At 49.3% G+C, this 22,708-nt stretch overlaps 2 protein-coding genes across 3 annotated transcripts; both read right to left on the reverse strand.

Moving 5' to 3' along the window:
- Positions 1-15,570: 15,570 nt before the first annotated feature.
- LOC307191483 (protein S100-A6) lies at positions 15,571-17,683 on the reverse strand. 2 transcript variants are annotated; one of them, XM_079931617.1, is made up of 3 exons: positions 17,661-17,683; positions 16,161-16,319; positions 15,571-15,795 (listed from the first exon to the last, which is right to left on the reverse strand). In XM_079931617.1, exons 2-3 carry the CDS (start codon positions 16,296-16,298, stop codon positions 15,661-15,663), a joined length of 273 nt encoding a protein of 90 aa, XP_079787743.1. In that variant the 5' UTR covers positions 16,299-16,319; positions 17,661-17,683; the 3' UTR covers positions 15,571-15,660. The 2 variants fall into 2 exon arrangements, with proteins under 2 accessions (XP_079787743.1, XP_079787742.1); XM_079931616.1 differs by lacking the exon at positions 17,661-17,683 and adding an exon at positions 16,867-16,978.
- A 483-nt stretch (positions 17,684-18,166) lies between these two features.
- Positions 18,167-20,460, reverse strand: S100A5 (S100 calcium binding protein A5; the record flags this gene model as incomplete). The annotated part of the gene is made up of 3 exons (XM_079944124.1): positions 18,167-18,232; positions 18,626-18,703; positions 20,320-20,460. 3 exons carry the CDS (start codon positions 20,458-20,460, stop codon positions 18,167-18,169), a joined length of 285 nt encoding a protein of 94 aa, XP_079800250.1.
- Between the last annotated feature and the right edge of the window lie 2,248 nt (positions 20,461-22,708).

Raw genomic sequence — 22,708 nt, forward strand, 5'->3', positions numbered from 1 at the left:
CGGGCACTTTCACTGGGATAAAAGACTTTGGACTGAACTTTTAATTTCCTGGAAATCAAGAGCTGAGTGACTAGAAAGGCTGTAGGACCTGCAAGATTTCATCCAAGGATAGAGAAGAGTAATGGTAGAAAGCAGGTTTATTGGAGAGCATTTGGAGAGAAGAGAGATCTGTTTCCCTCTGCGCTTCACTGAGTGCTGTGCATTCCCTACGCTGGTTGTGTTTCGCAAAGCACCTGCTCTATGCCCCGCAAGGTGCTGGGAATGAGAGACACAGCAATGAACACATCCAGGGTTCCTCGTGCCCTGCCGGAGTTCACGTGAGAGTGGAATTCTGGGTCTGTGTCCACCCACAGCTGTGTCTCCCCACCACCCCCTGTCTTGCCGAGAGACTTACTCTCGGGTTTAAGTTCAAAGACTTCATCAGCAAAATAACCACTCTACACTTAATAAGTAAGAGATAAGAAAGTTTATTAGGTTAATTATAAATTGTAGCACAAAGATAAGCAAAATGGTAAGAAATAAATGTATGTACAATCACCAAATTGCGGAAACACCTCCTTCCGGATCCAAGCAGCGCTGGCAAGTCCCTGAAACGGCAGTCCAGAGTCCCACCCCACGGGTGAGACTTCAGAGTACTGCTCAAAGGAGTCCTTTTAACGCCAAGCCGCAAGCTGATAATCACCAGCTTATGTGCAAATATGCAGCTCTGGCTGTTATCAGAAATGCTTTGCTCTCCAGTCGTTTGTCTCCAAATGTTCGCTGATCCTGGGAAGTGGCCAGATTCCCAAGACCCAGGAAGCTTCGTGACTCCCTTATCTGTTGGTTCTCGGGCTCGCTAGGTCGTTTCTACTGACTTACACATAGTCCGGCAGTTTAGCACCTTCAGGGTCTTTGTCTGGTCAAAGGCCTATTACTGCCTCTGAAGACTGACCGAGACTATTAACTTCCCCAGCACCCCCGAGCAGCAGGACTGAGCCCTTGCCGTATTCCTGAGCAGGTGACTCATGGATACCCTCTGCTTGGCAGGTACAGACGCGGAACCCACGTGTTGGGCTTGATCTCAAATAATCAATGCATCCCTCCCCCTGCCTCAGAGCTGAACGTGTCCTCCAGCTCCAGGATTTGTGCGGATCCGAGTCCTACATCAAAAATTCTTCTGCAGGTCCCCACCCCCAGCCCTTTATCCCACAACCTTCCACTGTGTGGAAGTGTCTTCATCCATGCAACAAAGATTTATGGGACACCTATTATGTGGCAGGCCCTGTGCTAAATAAAGATGAGGGGACTTCCCTGGTGGCGCCGTGGTGAATCTGCCTGCCAGTGAAGAGGACACGGGTTTGAGCCCTGGTCTGGGAAGATCCCACATGCTGCAGAGCAACTAAGCCCCTGAGCCACAACTACTGAGCCTGTGGGCCACAGCTACTGAGCCAGAGTACCACAACTACTGAAGCCCGCATGCCTAGAGCCTGTGCTCCACAACAAGAGAAGCCACCGCAATGAGAAGCCCACACACGACAATGAAGAGTAGCCCCCGTTCACCACAACTAGAGAGAGCTGGTGTGCAGGAATGAAGACCCAATGCAGCCAAAAATAAATAAATAAATAAACAAATTTTTAACAATAAAAAATAAAATAAAGATGAGGATGACACGGTCCCTCACTCTGAGTAGCTCCCAGTGTGAGTATCAGGAGAAGGGATGGAAGGAAGGAGAAGCAGAGGGGGACAGGCTTGTAAACAGATGTTCATATCAATACTACTATGTAATAGGACTAGTATAGAGGTGTGTAGGGGCTGCTGTGGGAGATAAGAGTAGGGACCTGAGATATCACAAAGGAGGTGACATTTGAACCTGAAGTGGGTTTCCCAGGGGACAGAAGAAATTGCATGAACAAATCATGGAATGGATGTGGCAAGATCAGACCAAGGCAAGTGTCCGGCATGTGTGCAGTGCTCCTTTCTACCAGCAGAGGGTATCCTTACAAGGGCACCAATCCCATACTGAGGGCTCGACTCCCATGACTTCATCCAAACCCAATTATTTCCCAGAGGCCCCAACCTCCAAATATCAATACCATCATATTGGGGACTAACATATGAATTTGGGGGAAACAAACATTCAGTCCATAGCAGAGGTCAATATAGGATTTTAAGCTACTGAACCAGCTTTATTTGCCAGAAAGACAAATTTGACAGCAATGTGGAAGACAAACTGGGTCTAACTCAATTTTTCCTTACACTGTGGGGCTGCGCATTAACAGGGCTGTGTGACTCAACCCTAAGAGGAGCAGAAGGGTCTGGCTTCTGGTCCAAACATCTGGCCATCAGATTTTCCCAGGCAATCCCTTGGCAAAAATCTCACCACCCCAGGCTCTCGGGCATCTCTCCTAGGCAGGACCACACTGAGTGGGGACTGAATGGTCAGCAGGGGGCACCAAAGGACTGGTGATTGGACAGTCACAGGGCTGGTCAGAGCCTTCCTGCCACGTGGTGAAAAGGGAAGCCTTCCAGGTTCCAGACCCTGGCACAGCCTGATCCCCTGGGCTCCATCATTCCCAGCCTCCTCCTCCCCTCGCCCCCGCTCCCATCCATACTCTGACCTCAAATAGGAGGTCAGAAAAGGAAGGAGGTGGATTTTTTTTCCCCCAAATTCAGGGCAAACACACACACATACCTTTTTTTAAGGCTCTTCCCAGTTTCTTAGAGAAGTTTTTACTCACCAAACTCAGCAATTTCCTGATCAAGTTTTGGATCATACTTTTGTGTATTCCTAAACTAACACCGTGGCTCTGAGCTATGAACAAGGACGCTTCTCAGAACATAAAATCACAAGCCAGAGCTGGGCGAGAGCCCCGGAACTGATTCTGATCTGGTAATAATTCCGCACTCTTGAGAGTAACTCACAAGCTAAAAACTGTATTTAGTAATATAGTTACCACAGGTGACCTGCAGCTGGGAGGAGGAAAGGACACCCAGAAACGATCTAAATGTCCAAAATGAGGGGACATTACCAAATGTTGAACATCAGCAGGAAGAAACAGTGTGTCGTCATTAAAATGGAAATTATACACTTGTAGGAAAATTCGGTAAGAAAGTAGAAATGGGGACTTCCCCAGTGGTCCAGTGGCTAAGACTCTGCACTCCCAGTGCAGGGGGCCCGGGTTCATTCCTAGTCAGGGAACTAGATCCCACATCCCACATCCCGCATGCTGCAACTAAGACCCAGAGCAGCTGATATAAATAAATAAATAAATTTTTTAAGAAAAGAAAGTAGAAATGCTTGTCTCTTCTTTTTGCGGGGGAAGGGGGATGCATTAAAAATAGTTTTGACTCATTCCTGGAGGCAAACCTAGTCTTCCCCTCCCGCTGAGAGAGTGAGGGCAGGCAGAGGAGCTTCCCGCTTGGTTGGGAATTTGCTTGCTCACTTGTTTTAAAGAATAAGTGATTACAATGCCTGTTTTCTATATTTATGTATTCTGGTATATTGTGTAACTTTTAGGTACCAAACTATTAGCATTTTTGTCCATATAGCAACATTAATTCAGTATTTTTCAAAACCTGAACTCTTAACCATTTATGTATTGAGATGTACCTAAGAATTTGAGATGTACATAATGTAACCTATAGGTTACATTAAAATTTCAAATCAAACAAATGTTAACGCTATTAGAAAGCATTCTTCTATACCTCCATAATCTGCAAAAGGCGACAGAAAGTGGCAATCAACAAAGTAAAAAATAATTCTCATTATCCCTGAGCAAAGGATGTTGGACGTTTCAGTACTGAAATTGATACCAGTTCCTCTGCGTTGTCATCCCTGTTCATAAATGAAGTAATTAAGGAAGGCAAAGCAAATTGAACATATGATCTTTAAAATAGAAACTGGCTTACAGTTAACAACAAAGACCGCAGGCCCTGAAAAATATTCCAAAGCATCTCAAAGTTACTAAACAAGAAATGAGGTTATTAGAAGATGGAATCGGCTGTCCCTCACCCCTATCAATCTAGATGAAGATGACAGTGCTTTCAGTAGCTGGCAAACCGTCCACAAAATTACATTCACAGCTCAAGGACGGCACCACTGATGATGATTGCTTTTTAAAATTGTGCTATTTTTTAATTGAAGTATAATTGGCTTATTATATTATATTAGTTTCAGGTGTACAACATAGTGACTCAATTTTTCTATACATTACAAAATGACCACCACAATTAGTCTAATTACCATCCGTCACCATACAGAGTTATTACAATATTATTGACTATATTCCCTATGCTGTACGTTACATCTCCATGACTTACTTATTTTATAACTGGAAGTTTGTGCCTCTTAATCTCCCTCACCTATTTCATTCATTCTCCCCCCATCTCCCTCCCCTAACAATCACTAGTTTATGCTGTCAGAGAGGAAGAAGTTTTCCTCTGCCCTTCTAGGTTCTTCTGGCTGATCTAAGAAATTAAACTAACATGAGACAGATTCACAGGAAAAAAATCAAACGAAAGGTTAATAACGTCTATACATAGGAGAAACCCAAGAAAACTGAGGAACTCACCAAAATAGGTGAATGGTGCCCTTAAATACCATCTTGAGCTAAAGACAAAAGAGGAGCTGGGAGTAGTGATTTGGGACTTCAGTTAGAGGAAGGCATTTCACAAGGAGATGGAAAAGCAGATGTTTGGTAAACAAATGTTCGCTGGGCCTTGCAGACAAAGCGACAGAGTGGACTCTGATATCCAGGCCCAGTGGAGCTTCCCCCACCACACCTAGCCCATATTCTTTGCACAAATCTCTGGTGATAGCTCTATTCTAGATTCTTTAGGCAGCTAAGGAGGAGGTTTCCTGAGACTTCTGATTCTTAAAAATGATCATCCTAATCTAATCCTCATGCCAAAGAGATACATTTTAGGGGGCAAATCTTGCTCCCCTCCAGTCCCACCTTTGAAATCTCTTTTAAGAAGTTTCATAGACCAGAAGTTGAGTTGATCAGTTGCTTTACATCTCATTGAACCGGTCTCTTAGTCCTGACAGTAGGTCAGTTCAGTTTCTCATTTCAAGAGACTGTAATGCAGGTGGGCTCTCAAGGTTAGGGCTTTAGAGTCCAAGCAATCAGGTATTTAAAAAGAGGCATTTCTATGCAGAAAAAGAAAAACAAAGGTTAATGATTGGAGCAAATTTTCTGAGTCCTGAGAGTTGCCAGTCGAAGATTTCTAGATGTCAGGGCTGAAGCATCTTTTGCAGTTTGAAATATCTCTGGTGATGTCATCAGGTACTCAGGTAAACTGTCTGAGTGGCTTACACAGCAGCAGGCACAAAGATTGTCTAAACATGGGCTATTGCAGGGGTCTCCCTTAAGCTGATATCAGGTTGTTCAGTTTCCATTTGCAGGACTTCAGGAAAAGGGCCACTTTAGTTCTCAATGATTCCAAGTCAAAGTGGGAGAAAAAGTGGAAACATTAGTTTGGAGAGCTGGAGCCAAATATTTGAGGAAACTAGAAGAATTCAGAATCCAGTCTAGTTTACTGATCTTGATCTTTTGTTAGTATTTTTATGAAGCCATCAGCTTTTTCATTAGAGTTCTGTAATTTCTTACCTAGTTCAGTGGTGTTATCTAGAAGTTATCAGAGGGACTTTCCTGGTGGCGCAGTGGTTAAGAATCTGCCTGCAAACGCAGGGGACTTTATTGCCCACTTTGCTGGGGTTTTATCATAAATAGATGTTGAATTCTGTCAAAAGCTTTTCCTACATCTATTGAGATGAATATATCATTTTTATTCTTCCATTTATTAATATGGTGAATCATGTTGATTGATTTGTGGATATTGGACCATCCTTGCATCCCTGGGATAAATCTCACTTGATCATGGTGTATGATCTTTTAACGTATTGTTGAATTCAGTTTGCTAATATTTTGTTGAGGATTTTTGCACCTATGTTGCTCATCAGTGATATTGGCCTATAATTTTCTTTTTTTTATGGTGCCTTTATCTGGTTTTCGTATCAGCAATGCTGGCCTTATAGAATGAGTTCAGAAGTGTTCCATATTCTTCAATTTTTTTGGAATAGTTTGAGAAGAATAAGTGTTAATTCTTTTTTATTTTTTTATTATTATTATTTTTTTTTTTTTTTTTTTTTTTTTTTTGCAGTACGTGGGCCTCTCACTGCTGTGGCCTCTCCTGTTGCAGAGCACAGGCTCCAGACGCACAGGCTGAGCGGCCATGGCTCACGGGCCCAGCCGCCCCGCGACATGTGGGATCTTCCCGGACCGGGGCACGAACCCGTGTCCCCTGCATCGGCAGGTGGACTCTTAATCACTGCATCACCAGGGAAGCCCTGATTCTTTTTTAAATGTTTGGTAGAATTCACCTGTGAAGCCATCCAGTCCTACACTTTTGCTTGTTGGGAGTTTTAAAATTACTGATTGAATTTAATTACTGGAAATAAGTCTGTTCACATTTTCTATTTCTTCCTGATTCAGTCTTGGGAAATTGTACATTTCAAGAAATTTATCCACTTTTTCTCAGTTGTCCATTTTATTCACATATAATTGTTCATAGTAATAAGATTGTGTTTTTTTAAAGATATCATTTCATCTTCCTTTTTTCAAAGTTAAGTTTTCTTTATATTTATATAGTGTTTGGTTTACTTTTTGAATAATATTTTATTAATTTTACCTACTAATTTAGACTGGAAGAATAATGCATCTTTATGTTTATGTTTATATTTGAAGTTTTTGCTTTTATTTGACACTTTGTCATGTGTTTCTAATTTTTTGAAATATTTTAATACATAATTCCAGTGTTTTTAATGTTATAAATTCTGAAAACTTTTACATAGAATACAAGTATTCAACCCCATATTTTAATAATGTGCACAATAAAAACCAAAACACAGGTATTGATATTTTGCTCTCATATAACAATCACTAAGAATGAGCTTTCCTGGCTCAACTGGTTTTTCTGTTGCTATGAATTTAAGGTACAGTTAGAACAGAGTTTCTGGGGTAAAGGAATGAAAATGGTGGGAGGGAGCTTGGCGGAGCCAGGGAAAAATGAGAGAAGGAAAGTGGAGTCTGCAGTGTGGGTACCTGGGGAGAGCAGAACTGAAAGAATTGTCAGGGAGTCAGCCATTCATTGTCCAGGGGGTGCTGGGTAACAGGGCTGATGGAAGGGACCATGCGAAGGGCCTTCCATGAGATGGGGTGGAACCTAGCCCCTGCTGGCTAACCCTTCAGTATTCACACCATCAGCACCCAAGGTTCAAGTCTTCCTGTGAGTGAAAACTTCCTTCTCTGCACCAAGCACCCTACCAGCTGACCACCCAGTGAGGAATGCCTGGCCAGTGACAGTCATCACTCCGCCACAGCTGTACACACACACACACTCAAACACACTCACACACTCAAACACACTCACACACTAGGAGAACAGATTTCCATAGCACCTCTAGGACAACTGTACAACCAAAGAGCTCCAGGACACCTAGTGGGGTGGTGGAGAGGAGCTACCTCTGCTACACCTGGAAGAATAAAGAATTGAAAGCAGAGTCCCAAAGGGTTATATGTACACCCATGTTCATAGTAGCATTATTCACAATTGCTGAAATGCAGTAGCAACCCAAGTGTCCAGCAACAAAGGAATAGATAAGCAAAATGAGGTATATTCAAATAATGGAACATTATTCCACCTTAAAAAGGAAGGAAATTCCTTTTTAAGGAATTTTAAGGATGCTACCACATGGATGAAATCTGAGGACATTATGCTAAGTGAAATAAAGCCAGTCCTAAAAGTACAAATACTGCATGATTCAACTTGTACAAAACACTTAGTCAAATTCATAGAGATAGAAAGCAGAGCTGGGGAAAGAGGGGGGATTGGGAATTACTCTTTAATAGATACAGAGTTTCGATTTTACAAAAGATGAAAAGAACTACGGAGATGGATGGTAGAGATGGCTGTGCAACAGTGTGAATGTATTTAATACCACAGAATGTACACTTTTCAAAGGTTCATTTTATGTTATGTGTACCGCATACCTCATTTTATTGGGCTTCACTTTATTGCACTTCACAGATATTGTGGTTATTACAGACTGAAGACTTGTGGCCACATTGTGTCAAGCAAGTCTATAGGCCCAATTTTTCCAAGAGCATTTGCTCACATCCTGTCTCTGTGTCACATTTTGGTATTTCTCACAATATTTCAAACTTTTTCATTATTATTATATTTGTTATGGTGATCTGTGATCAGTGATATTTGATGGTAAGCTTGCAAAACGATTATGACTCGCCAAAGACTCAGATGATGGTTAGCATTTTTTAGCAATAAAGTATTTTTAAATTAAGGTATGTACATTTTTTAAGCATAATACTGTACTAATAGAGTAATAGTGCAAACGTAACTTTTACATGCACTGGAAAACCAAAAAATTTGTGTGACTCACTTTATTGCTATATTCGCTTTTTTGCGATGGTCTGGAACCAAACCTGCCTTATCTCCAAGGTACGCCTGTATTTTGCTATAATTTTTTTCAACTGGGAAAAAAAAGTGAGGCCAGGAGAGATTTGACACAGAGGAGGCAATGCGACCACAGAGGCAAAGACTGCAGACACAAGTGGTGCAGACTCAGGTCAAGCAACGCCAGCAGCCACCAGATGCCGAAAGGGACAACAAACCAATTTTCCCCTAGAGCCTTTGGAGGGAGTGTGGCCCTACCCACAACCCCTTGATTTCAGACGTCTGGCCTACAGGTCTGTGAAAGAATAAATTTCTGTTATTTTAACCCCCCTCCAAATCCCCACTGGATTGTACACTTTAAAAGGGTCAATTTTATGATGCATGAATTATATCGCAATAAAGTTTTTGTGTGTGTGTTTTGGCTTTATTTGGTTTGGTTTGGTTTTTTCCCCAGCTTTATGAGACATAATTGACTTATAACATTGTGTAAGTTCAAGGTGTACAAAGTGTTGATTTGATAAATGTTTATATGGCAAAATGATGACTGCCATAGCATAGCTACCACCTGCATGCCCTCACATAGTCACCCTTTCTTTTTTGTGGTGAGAGCATTTAAGATCTACTTTCTTAGAACATTCAAGTACTTAATAACACAGTACTGTTAGCTATAATCATCATGCTAGACATTACAGCCCCAGAACCTAAACTTACAACTCTAAGTTTAGACCCTTTTGACCCTTTGCCTAACATCTCCCCATTTCCCCCAACCCCCAACCCCTGGTAACCACCACTCTATTCTCTGTTTCTCTGAATTCGACTTTGCTAGATTCTACATATGAGTGAGAACATACTGGGCTTGTCTTTCTCTGTCTGACATCTCACTTAACATAATGTCCTCAAGGTCCATCCATGCTGTCACAAATGGCAGGGTTTCCTTTTCTCTCATGAAGGAATAATACTCCATTGAGTATATATCCATTGAACGTCCCTTAGATTGTTTCCAGATCTTGGCTATTGTGTGTAATGATGCAATGAACATGGGAGGCCAGATGTCTCTGTGAGATCCTAATTTCTCACAGAGAAACACCTCAATAAAGCTGTTTAAAAGAGAGAGAGGGACAAGTTTTCCTGGTGGTACAGTGGTTGAGAGTCCGCCTGCCGATGCAGGGGACACAGCTTCGTGCCCCAGTCTGGGAAGATCCCACATGCTGCGGAGCGGCTGGGCCCGTGAGCCATGGCCGCTGGGCTTGTGCATCCGGAGCCTGTGCTCCACAACGGGAGAGGCCACAGTGGTGAGAGACCCGCATACCCCCCCCCCCACAAAAAAAAGAAAGAGAGACAAGGCTATTTTTTCTTGGGCTTTTTGGTTTTTTGCCCATGCCTTTCGTCATGCGGGGATCTTAGTTCCCCGATCAGGGATCGAATCAGTGCCCCCTCCATTGGGAGAGCAGAGTTTTAACCACTGGACCACCAGGGAAGTCCCTAGGCTATTTTTTTCTTGTAATGAAAATACTCTCTGGGTGAGATGCTGGCCTCTGGGCGCGGGGCACCCATTATACACGGAAGGCACTGTGCCCAGGGCCCCGAAAACATTTTTCATTTCGTTTAAAAGTACAAGAAACCTGAAGATACTAATAATGAATATATAATAATGGTTCCATCTTGGTTCACATTTATCTTTATACCAACACAGTCATAAAATACAGTTTTTAATATTTTCCTATGGAGGATCCACAGAGGCAAAAGTACCTAGAGCCCATGGAAGTCAAAGGCAGCCTTGTTCCTAGGTAATTTGTCAGGAAATCGGTCACAGCTGTCACACGCTGCAGAGAAAGAACCGGGATTGGGACACTAATCAGCGTCCCCACTCCTAGGTCTAGAACTGCCCCCCCAACCCAGAACCCCCCAGAGCAGGCAGAGCCTGGCATAGGAAAGCTCCATTAGCTTCCAAAGCACCAAGGGCCTAAACGCTGGGACATCCTTATCTAAGAAGAGCAGTGGGGTGTCCTAAGGGATGGGCGTGGCAACTTAGCTTTTGGAGGCTTGAAGAACTGTGGGTGGGGGAGACCTCCACGGAGGGAGCATCCTGCAGGTCTCCCCACCTGAAAGCCCTACACTGACCTGGAAGCAGGAGAACCTTCTGATGCTGTGAGCGTAGCCTTCTTGAAGAGAGGCGTAAGGGGGTGCCTCAGGACCCTCCCCACCTTTCCCCTTCCCTCTGGACAGAGGGCTGGGTCGCTCTCCCCTAGATTCTGGGAGGACACAGGCAGGGCACTCAGAGGACAGGGAGAAGGGTCTGCTTGGGCATCCCACTGAGCAATGGCCAGTGGCTGACCCTACACACACCCCACCTCCCCTTACCCATCTCCCTTTTCAGGCTCCTCTGGGTCTGTCCCTGTTCACCACCTGGACTAGGTCCGCAGGTTAAGTCCCAAAGTGCCAGGAAGACTGGGGTGCTTGCTCCAGGAGTGCCATCACAGGCCTCCTGGCCACCCACCCAGGTGCCAACCTGGGGCCTGCTAGCCTCTACGACGCCAACCCCGCCACACATCCAGCAGACTCTACCTGTTCATCTTTGGGCACCTGCCTGCCCTCTTCCTGCCACCCCACTGCACTCCAGGTCAGATCCTCACTGTCCCACCTGCAGTGGCCAGCAGCTTCCTGGCCTGTTTCCCAGAGTCCAGATCTCTTTGAAGTCCAGACCTTTAACATATCATCACTCTCTTCAAAACCTTCAATACCCACCGCACACCCATAGCTTAGAGGCAGGGCTTTTAAACATTCCCCGGAACCCTTTCTTAAAAGAAAACATAATGCAGGAGGCTGGTCCACGAAAAATACAGAGCTCTGGCTAAAACAGGGTGAGTGGCCAGAAGCTGCCCTGTCTGAGCCACCACACCACCATGGGCAAGCCCCTAAGCTACCTCTGAGAACCCACTAGAGCTCTTCTAGTTCAAAATCAACTAGATCCTATCAGACTGGCTAAAACTTTTTCAAATGATACTGCCTAAGGCTGTCCAGGATGCTGGATCATTTACCACTAATGGGAAGTGTGAATTGTTACTGCTGTTGTGGAAAGTAATATAGCAATAGCTATTTAAACTAAGTATGTATATGCCCTTCAAGCCAGCAGTTTCACTCCTGGGATTCTGTACTAAATAAATAAAACCATCAGTCCTTAAGAATGTGTATACAGAGATGTTTATTCAGCAATATTATTATTGCTTGTAGTGAAAAAATTGGGGGTAGGAAATGCCCACCACTAGGAAATAGGAAATAGGAAATGATCAGATAAATTATGGTGCTTCTGTACCGTGGAATAACCTACAGCCATTAAAAAGAAGGATTTAGGGCTTCCCTGGTGGCGCAGTGGTTGAGAGTCCGCCTGCCGATGCAGGAGACATGGGTTCGTGCCCCGATCCGGGAAGATCCCACATGCCACAGAACGGCTGGGCCCGTGAGCCATGGCCACTGAGCCTGCGCGTCCGGAGCCTGTGCTCCGCAACAGGAAAGGCCACAGCAGTGAGACGCCCGCGTATTGCAAAAAAAAAAAAAAGAAGGATTTAGACCTCTACCAGTTGACTTGAAGGGATTTTCGTGATATATTGTTAAATGGAGAAAACATAAAATGAGAGAAATATATATATATATATCATGATTCCATTTTTATAACGCAATTACATCATACACATGTCTTATATGTGGAACTATATTTATACAGTTTTTTAGAAAGCTATGGAATAAGGCATCCTAGTTTATTAACACTGGCTATTTGAGTGCAAGAAAATAAAACTTGTCAGTGAATTTCTCAGTGCCCCAGTACAAACCCTAGCCTCCTGGGACTCTTCACAGACCTTGAGGATTAGACTCACAGCCATTTGTGTCGTTAATTGCTTGATCCAAAAGGATAATAAAACTTCTCTTGTTTCCCAAAAAGAGAGAGTCAAATGCTTACCACCTGCAGTAGGTCCCAAGGTTAAGCCCCAAGGAGCTCAGGAGACCGGAAAGCTCCTCTCTAGGTATTTATACTTCAAAAGAGATGAAGACTCAGAATTTAGAGATCTCTAGGACCTAAAAACTGGAGACTCCTGGAGCTATCTGGTTCCTAGAGAAATTTTATTTACATTCCAGAGAGTGGTGTTAGGATTTAGCACCGCAACATTCCCAAGGAGACCCTTTCAGAAGGAGAGGAGAACCGGTTCCCTTTCCCCCTTTATAAGTAGTGAAAAACCATCTTTCCTTGTCACTTGCCTTTGAATGTCTGGTCCTTGAATGAGACCTAGCCCAAGATAAGACCCAGGCCAAGGCAGCCCTGACTCACTGATTATTTCTATAAGTCATTTTGTACACTCTCAATATGTGATTAAAACATTTAAGAGAAAAACATGAAGAAGAAATGGCCAAACTAAGTCATGATGTGATAAGCACTAATGAACTGGCAAAGGGAAGGGAGAGGGCCCAGTTCTGAATTTACAGTTTGCCCTGGGTGGAAGCACTTAGTCCTCTATTGGTCTTTTCACTCGTTCAACAGGGTTAATAATACATACTCCACATAAACCTTCTGAGCATCACAAAAGAATGGATATGAAAGTGCCTTGTAAAAATAAAAGCGCTATACAAACGTACAGTGGCTTTATTCCCGACAGTATCAGATATGCTTGGCAGAGAACAAAGAGCTACATACGGTGACTCAGTCCAAAACCCCTCCCACTGGGGCCCCGCCCCAGCTTACAGACATGGGCTGTGGTGCCGCTGTTTCAGCTTCCTGGGTGTCGGGCTGACTAGGTTGTAGGATTAATGCCCATTTATGCACAGCGAGGGAAAAAGGAGCCTCAGCGAGGGGCATAGGGGAACGCAGAGCCACTTCCACCAGAGGCCTGGATCAGCCTCAGCAAAGGGACAGGATGTGAAGCCCCCAGCTCACATCTGAACGTCTCCCTCTACCCTAAGCCCAGGCCCCTGTTCCACAGAGTGAACTAAAGGCTTCATTTCCATTACATCCGTTGGAGGCAAATGCAATAAAAAGTGACCAGTCTGTGCCCCCTCCACACCCAGTCCCACCCTTTGAGTAGAGCACCCACGAGGTTCCGTTGTAAATACTGCTTCCTCCCACCATCCCTCAAAAAAGCCTTGAAGACCACACCCTCAAAGCAAACAAAACATTTGCTGCATGTTTGGGGGTTTGTTTTATCTTTTAAATCCGTGTTCCTGTTCCCCTCCACTATTATGGAAAGGCAGCCGCTGAAGGACACGCCTGTTTATTTAGCAGGTGAACTGTGCACGTTTACCGATTCTCCTAAAGCTCTCGGCCTGCCCACCCACCAGAGCTCCCTGCAGATGTATGACCGAAGGCCTTGTCTGAGCAGCCCCTCCCTGGGCAGGGCAGTAGGTCTTCACCCACTGAAATGACCCCTCCTCCCTCTTTGTACGCAGGTCTTCTAGGCCCTGAAAGCGGGAGGGGCGGGGGACAGGGTTCAGATTGTCTTTGCAAACCGCCTTCCTTTCATGGACTTGCTCGTGGCACGTGCGTCTTAGGTAAAGGCTGAGTTGCGAGTTGCTTTATTGGGGGGTTAATTGCTGGGAGCCAAAAGATCCCCCGGCTGACATTCCCATAGCACCAAGTGGTGTTTTCCTCTTCACTGGAAGGGCTCCACCTTGGCTCCCTCCGCCACTGGCCCCTCCCTAGGGGTTCGAGAAAACCAACCACAACGGCCCCGCGGCGTCCTGCTCTCTGTCCACACGAGGGCGCTCGCTCCACGCCCCATTATGCTGGCCGCTGCGACGCCGGGAAGGTATCTTTGCGGGGGCGGATAGAGCCAAGGCTTGGACACGGCTGTGCAGACCGGGAGCTCAACCTGGGTCCCTTCCTGGTTCCCAGCTGTGCCAGTCCCTAGTCCCTGCGGGGAAGGAGAGGCCACTAGAGGGAAGCCAAGAGGTGAGGCTTCCAGCCCTCTTGGGACTGTTGGCTCATCCCCACCCCCTGGAGGAAGGAGACTCAATTCAGCGGAGTTGAGCCCCCTGGGAAGTGGGGAGGTGAGTAAGAGGGGAAGGAGGATATGGTCTCCCTCTGGGGTCCCCAGAGCCTACAGAGGAACTTGCCTGACATACGCTAGGCCTGGAGGGGACAGAACTGCCCCATGGCCCTGAAACACAATTTACCCCCTTCCCCTACCCGCCTGCCTGAAAACGCTAATGCAAACAGTGAACTCAGACAATAATTCAGACAATTAGTCATTTTCCCTGATGGGGGCTGAGAGCCAGGCTTGGCTCCGGTGGAATACCTGGGGTGATTCTGCTGAGGCTGTAGGGATGGGCTGGCTCAATATTGACAGAAAGGCTTGAAGGCGCAGTTGCCCAGCCCCGGAGACCCCCCCCCCGCCACTCCACCCCGAGGACCCTCAGCCCACCCCTTTCATGAACACCCCATGAGTCATTTATTCGCACAGCTGCCAGCTTCTCAGACCACCACCCCTGGCACAAAGGACCCTGTCCCTGAATGCAGGGACAGACTCTTAAAGCGTGCCTCCCACCTTTGACCAACCAGGGCATAGACAGCAGAATCGAACTCAACCATACAGCGTCCGTCCGCAGTGGTCTCCGACAGAATAGCAGAACACTCTCCGTCCAGGCTCTGGGAATGCCAGATATGCCTTCTCTGCCCCCATTTCACTGTGGTGAGAAAGTGGACCGGCCCCGACCCAAGGCCCTTCTGGCCCTTCCCCTCTCACCACGCCCAGAGGAAAAACACGTCTTTGTCTTCAGAGGTCCTGATAGGACTATCTCTGCCACACTCTGGACTCATCACAGCCTGGCTCAAGCACCATTTCCTTCTCCAAGCCCATCTCAGAACCCCTTTCACGGGGGACCACTTGAGCCTTTCCTTAAGATGGCTTCACCCAGAGTGGGCATCTTTTTCTAATTCACATAAAGGCAACTTAATGAGCTCACAACCGCTTTGTTAGGGTGCATCCGCCATTTTGTGGACCCTCCCACCAGCTCCCCTGGCCTGGTGAGTCACTGAGTCACTCCCGGAGGTAACTGTGAGAAAACCCTCTGGTGGCGATGTAGCACCAAGCAGAGGAGGAAACGGAAATCACTGGGAAGCCAGGACACAGGGATAGATTTAACCAAAAAAAAAAAATTTATTGTACAGTTACCCACCACTAGACAGGCCAGCTAGAGGGTGTCTCCACCTTCCCAATTTACTTTCAGCCTCGGAGGATGTCATTGTAGATCATGGCCAAGGCCCCCAGGAAGGTGACATATTCTTGGAAGTTCACCACCTGGTCCTTGTTCCGGTCCAGGTCGTCCATCAGCTTTGCAATTTCAGCATCCTGCAGCTTCTAACGTGTTAGAATGGGAAATCCAGACTCAATGGTTTTGAGACCTTGGGTTCTCTGCCTTTCCCCCTCCCAGGCAGCCCCCTCTCATACAAATGGCTCTGTGCTCACTTGTCACCAAAGATCCAAGCCCACTTTGGGTTCACTTGGCTTTACTTCTCCTCTGTTCCTCACTCAGGAGGAGTGAATACCAGGCTACCAGTTTCCCCAGCCCCTCAGGGGTGTGGACCAGTGGTCCAGTAAGGCACATGGTCTAGGGCCCCAGAATGTGGGTAAGCCTGAGTCATGCACCTGGCACCTCACCCTCTCCGAATCCTGCTTCTAAAGGGCGAGAGGTGGGGAGAGGGGGTCTGGGGAGGGTCACTCACCGCACCAATGGTGAGCTCCTTCTGGATCAGCTCCTTCAGTTCACTCTTGCTCAGGGTGTTCTTGTCACCCTCCTGACTGGAGTACTTGTGGAAGATGGTCACCAGGAGGCCAATAGCCTGATCCAGGGGGCACGCCATGGCTGAAGGCTGGGCTCAGAGCTGAGGGCAGAGAGGCTGCTCAGCGCCCTGGGCAGCAGGGCCTTCTCACTCACCCACACCCCCCCCAACTCCCTTTGACTACCCGTGCCAAACCACTAAGTGTCAGGTGACATCAGGAGACAGCCCAGGGCTTGTAGAGGAGGGAGAGGGCAGAGTCTAAGGCCAAGAGGTGAGTGCCCTACAGAGGACCAGAGCAGAGGTGGTTCAAGAATTCTAAGGAACAAATAGAACCACAGCGGAGAACTGTCTTCCAGGGGTTCCAAGAAAAGTTGGGGAATATGTTGTGAGTGAGGGTGAAGGCTGCACACCCAGCCCTACACACACACAGCCTCACAGGACCACACACTGCGGCACGGACACACCCTGGGACTCACTCTCCCAACCCCAGAAGGGCCACAGTGGGGAGCCGCCCCACCGGATGCCTTAGCCCGGGGCCGGCCTGGCCGCTCCCGCCTCTCCCTGCCGGCCCCAGTCTGGATGCGGGCGGACTAACCCGGGGCGGGCTGGCCCCGAAGGACGGGGGCTGCCCTGCCTAGCGAGGACTCACCGCGGCTGCAGCGAAGCGAGAAGGAGCGGCCGAGGGGGATGGCCGTGTGGCCAGCCCGCCAGCCTTATAGCGGCGCTTCCGGGAGGCCGGCCGCCCACTGCCCGCCCGCGCCCCACCCTGCCCCGCCCTTTACACAACATCCTCGCCCCAAAACTTTTCCACGCCTCCTGCCCCGGGGCTGTTCGGGGCTCCGCGGGGCTGGGGCGCCGAGGGGAGACCGCGGCCAGCCCAGTGACCTCGAGCTCCCACCTAATCTCCAAAACTCTGTTTGCCCCCCGTCGCGATGTGACAAGAGGAGGAGGCGGAGAGCCGGGCAGTGTCAGAGTGTGTGTGTGTGTGTGTGTGTGTGTGTGTGTGTGTGGAAGGGCGGGGAGAAGGGTGCCGCTCCCCGGCGCCGGGGGAAACGGGGGCGAACCCTAGATGAAGGACGGGGAGCAGCCACTGGTCTACAGGATACGATTTAAAGGACACCTAGAACACACATCCCCCCAGGGAAAAATACCACCACCCTCGATCCCTTCCCCCATCCCCCCACCTGAATTCCACCCGCAGCCTCTTGCCCATTAAAGTGCACACACACACCAGAGTCAAGCCCTGTGTCATTAGTTATTTACCCTCCAATGCAAAGTCTGTCAGGTCCTCTCCCAAGAAAGGATTTTGATACGGGGAGGGAGGTGGGGAGAGCAGAAAGCCCTGGATCCCAGAGATGATGGTAGGGCTCGTTGCTGGGGGGCAAAAGGAGGAGAAGGAAAGGGGGCAGGTGTGGAGGTCAAGGCCAGACTCCCCCTTCTTACCAGTGTCCTCAGTGGGGGCCTCCTGTGAGCTGGTGGCAAGTCGGAGTGGCCTGTCCACCACTGCCCTCAGGGACCGCATCCCAGCCACCCCCAGTGTCCTCACTCTCAGAGCACTTTCCCCCTTAGCTTTCTCTGCATATTTGCAGCATTCCCTGGAGGCAAGCAAAAGCCTGGCCCCACTTCCTCATTTTCCTGGAGGGCCAAACTAAGCCTGGATAAGATTAGTCACGTCTGCACTGAAGAACAGGAAGTGGGGTGGAAACCCAGAACGTGAACACCCAGAGGCTGCCCACCCACTTAAGGAGAAGCTCTGCCTGGTCCCACCCCACCCCCAGCCAAGGTGGACAAGAATGTTCCAAACCAGCCCTGGACACCTGGAATCAAAAACCTTTATTTCCTCTGCTGGAAGGGAAGGCTGAAGCAGGGTCCATCTGGGAGGGAGAGGAAGGCAAGGGGCCACGGAGGGTCTATGAGAGGAGCTGCAGGGGTCAGGGGCCAGGGCCCAGTCATTGGTTGTCCGCCAGGAAGAAGTCGTTGTAGGCCACGCACAGCGTGGTCGGGAACACCGAGTACTCCTTTTTTTGTTTGCTTTTTTGTTGGTTTTTTTAATAAATTTGTTTATTCATTTATTTATTTTTGGCTGCGATGGGTCTTCATTGCTGCGCACAGGCTTTCTCTAGTTGTGGCGAGTGGGGGCTACTCTTCATTGCGGTGCGCGGGCTTCTCATTGTGGTGGCTTCTCTTGTTGCAGAGCACAGGCTCTGGGCACGCGGGCTTCAGTAGTTGTGGCACACGGCTCAGTAGTTGTGGCTCGTGGACTCTAGAGCACAGGCTCAGTAGTTGTGGCGCCCAGGCTTAGTTGCTCCGCGGCATGTGGGATCTTCCAGGACCATGGTTCAAACCCGTGTCCCCTGCATTGGCAGGTGGATTCTTAACCACTGCGCCACCAGGGAAGTCCCCGAGTACTCCTTGAAGTCGATCTCCTGGTCGCTGTTCTTGTCCAAGCTCTTCATCAGGTCATCGATGCTGCTCTCCTTCATCTTCTTCGAGGGCCCAGGTAGAGAGACAGGTCAGCCACCCCTCCCAGCCCTGCCCTGACCCCTGGGAAGGCAGCCTCAGGCTGATCCCCAGGTGAGTCAGCAGCGGAGCATCTCAACCCCCAGAGTCTCCCCCCAGGCCACACCCAGCACAGGGTGCCACCAGGCAGAGCTCAGTGACCTGACTCCTGAATCGGAATAAATTACAAGAGGAAGGCTAGGGCAGCCCCCTTCCCCTCGACACTTTCTACCACCCAGAGAAATAATAAGCTAGATTTCATACAACACTTAATAGAGACGGCTTGGTGACTGTGTGGCACTAAGCGAGATCCAAGCCTTATCCCGCCCCTGCAGGACAGCTGCATGGAGCCAGTGCCTGGCACCCAGTCCTCTTCCTTGTCTGGTCCCCTGCCCAACCGGCCCAGCTCCACCAAGAGGATGGAGACAGCACCCTCAGGGGGAACAGGAAGAAAATACAGACACATCCTGCCCTCTCCCCTTCACTGCCCTCACCTCCAACTTTTCCACAGGAGACAGGACTTCGGGACATAGAGATGGAAACAGCGTCTCTGTGACGCCACCCTTGTCCCCAGTCTGGGCTCCTGTTATAGCCAGGCCCTCCCCAGGGCCTCTGTCCCCTTGTAGTTAACCCTGCTGGACCCATGGCCCCTCCCTCTGTCCTCATTAACTCCAGAATGCAGAGAGCTTGGCAGGAAGGCCAGAGGGGAGGCCTGGTGACACCCACGCCTGCTTTGGTCCCCTGTCCACAGGGACACACTAGGTGGAGCTTCTCTCTGGGGAGGCCCACTAGGGTTCAAGATGCGACAGGAGAGGCCCACAGGCCGATTTTAAAGGAACGAGGGAGGTTGATACATGGGCCCGGGCTGGAATTCCAGCCTCTCACTAGCTGGGTGTCCTCAGACAGTTATATAACATATCCGAGCCTCAATTTATTTGTTAACTGTAATAATAACATAATGACTACCTTATAGGCCTTTCCCTTTGTCAGTTGCTTCCCTCTCACCGTCTCCATCTGGTAAGAATCTGCTCTTCCCCCTTCCAAACTGTGTTCACAAACTAGTAGAAGGATCCTTTTGGTTCCCGTGTCAGCACCAGCTGAGAGCCCCAGACATGCCGGGTACATGGAGGAGAGCCAGGCGGGGGCCCTGCCCTTGAGCTGTGCACAGCTGACCTGGACCCCTGAATCACCTCACCCACCCCCACTCCATCCCTTGCACAGCCTCCACAGCTGTGAGAGCCGCGCCTCAACATGGAAGTTTCCTTGATCTCCTTCTCTAAACCATCGTGCACACTGAGGTCCACCCTCCAGACACTGCCCGTCTCCATTCCCAGTGAGACCTGACTCATCCCCTGGCGCGGCCCAAGATGTTCACCCTCTTCCTTGGGTCTCTGTCTGTACCCTTTGGCCATCCTGTCCTTGCTGAGGCTAGTGTACCCTGCGGGTAGGTGTGTATCCCCTCACGCTGGGCCTCCCACCTCATGCTGGGAAGCCCTCGGGGGTGGCATCAGTGCTTCCTCTTTTTTTCCGTCCCCTCCCCCACGGTGCCCACGGAGCACGGAGCACTGGGACTCTGGGGTGCAGGGGAGGGACCGACACCTACCTCACCAAGACACAGGTCTTTCTCAATCAGTTCCTTCAGCTCCTTCCTACTCAGAGTCAGTTTGCTGCCCTCGCTCCCTGAATATTTATGGAAAGTGGTGACCACAGTGGTCAGGGCCTTCTCCAAAGACGTCTCCAGCATGGTGTGCAGTTCTGGGGGCTGAAGGGAAAGGAAAAGATCCCATTGCCCAGGAAGCTGGACCTTCTGCTTCCCCCCAGCACTAGCCCACCTCCAAGCCTCTCCCTCAAGGACCAGCTACTGGAACCCACGATGAGATCAAAATCTCCCAAGTGGACCCCAGTGTCTCAGGACAGGTTGTAGTGAGAACCAAGGAGCAGTGAGACTGACCAGGCCGGAAGGACACTGCACACTCTCCCGCTTAGGAGATGTTGAAAAAGGGGTCTAGGGACAGATGGGTGACAGGATGGCCTCCCCAAAAGAAGAACTGGTGACAGATGGTGGAGCCAGTGAAGGGTCAGGATTTTCTCCCTGCCCGGTCCATCTTGGGCACTCATTTTCCAGAGGCCGTCCTCACCCAAGTCACCCTCCTTGGCCCGGGTCCCTGAATCACCTAATATCAGGGAGTGTCCCATTATAGAAGTGGGGGACAGGGCAAAGAGAGAGTCCAGGGGTTGGAGGAGGCTGGGGCTAGAACTGGAAGGTAAGATCTCAACAGGAAGTCAGGGAGGGGTGCCAGGACTTGTCCAGCTGGTCCACCCTCTGGCCCAGAGAACTATACATACAGACCAGCCACGAGGCAGCGAAGGGGGTGGGCCTATTGAAACCTCCAGGGTCATTCTGAGAGCTGGATCCAGAGGTTGGGTCTGAATGGGGCCCCCCAGTCCATCAGCACAGCCACACCCGCCCAAGAGAAGAAGCAGCTGGAGCTCCCGTGACTCAGCTTGGAAACCACTTCCCTCTTAGGCAGGAAGGAGCCAACACCCAAGAACCTGGGGGCTACAGGTAAATCTGTGTTGAGTCCGGAGCAAGGAAAGGAGGAAGAAGCTGCTGCCTCTTACCTACAGACCAAAGCCCACCTGACGATTCTTGAACTGGACCTGAAATTCATCTCTTACCACCCCAAACCCTCAGCCTCTCCCCACTGCCAGGAGACTCAACCAGGACCACAGTGGAAGGCGAGGCCTCTGGGCATCTGCAGCAGCATCCTGGCTGGTTCTGATCCCCACCTCCACCCCCAGGGCCACGATTCCAAATACTCTGCCCTCTTCTCTCCAAACACGTGCCCACTCATCGGGCCCGGCCTTCCTTGGCGGAGGTCACCAGAGCTAGTCACCCTGTGGCCTCATCGCCCAGCTTGCCCCACCATATAAATGAGCAGGAAGGACTCCAAGGAAGGAGAGAGCCAGAGAACTCACGCAGCAGAAGCAGACTCCCTCCCACTGGTCTCTGACTTTAATTCCCTTGCTCCAGTCCCCAGGGAACCAGGGAAGAGAGAGGGCCAATAAAAAGGGGCCGGAGACAAGGAGGCCCAGGTCAGAGCCTCCTGGGACACAGGTGGGGAGAAACCCCCTCTGCCAATCTCACCTTCCTTGTTTCCAAACAAGGATGGGACGGCGGGGGGGGGGGGGGGCACACTGAGTTTACCACGGCACACACGTCTTCAGTCCTGGAAGCTTTGTCTTCCCAACCAAAAACCAGAACTCACCATCTGATGGGTCAACAGCCAGGCTTCCTGGAAAGGCTATTCAGGAGGTACAGGACAAATGCAGGGTGTCCACCCATACCCTAGGCCACTCTCCGCATTGGGGCCCTCCCACCCACTCCAAAAGCAGAACAGACATCTCAAGATGGGAGTCAGTGGGGGAAGACGTTTCCTGCCAAGGGCATAGTCAAGGTCATCAGCAAGTACGGAGCCTAAGATTTTTAAAAGGCTTTTCAATGAATGATTTCTTCTAAACCTCACTCATCACCATGGGAAAGAATTGTCAGAGACTCTTGGAGTGGAGAACTGAGAATCAGGGACTGAGGCAGAGATCAGGGAAGGATAGGGCTGGGTGATGGGGTAGAGGCTGTGGACTGTGGGGAACTGGTTCAGGGTGGGGATCAGGGAGAGTGGCTTGTATCCTAGGAGAGACTCAGACATTGTTCTACCACCAACCAGTCCAAGTATGAGAACAGAATGGAGTTAGGGGCTTAGCACCTATTGCTGCTGCAGCCCCACCCTAGCCTGCCTGGGTGGTCCCCACTGCCCCCCACTCCACTCCCACCCCCAGCTGCCAAGGTAGAGAGGTAGCAGGGACTGGTCACTAAGCAACAGGAGTTTCTGAAGTAGGGAGTGATGCAGGAGGAGGCCCAGGGGAGGGCACTCCGTGGAAGATGGGCAGACTGGGGCTGGGGGGAGGGAGAAGGGGGAAGTGGCAAACTCTTT

This window comes from Stenella coeruleoalba (assembly GCF_951394435.1).
Source record: "Stenella coeruleoalba genome assembly, chromosome: 1".
Classification (NCBI taxonomy): Eukaryota; Metazoa; Chordata; class Mammalia; order Artiodactyla; family Delphinidae; genus Stenella; species Stenella coeruleoalba.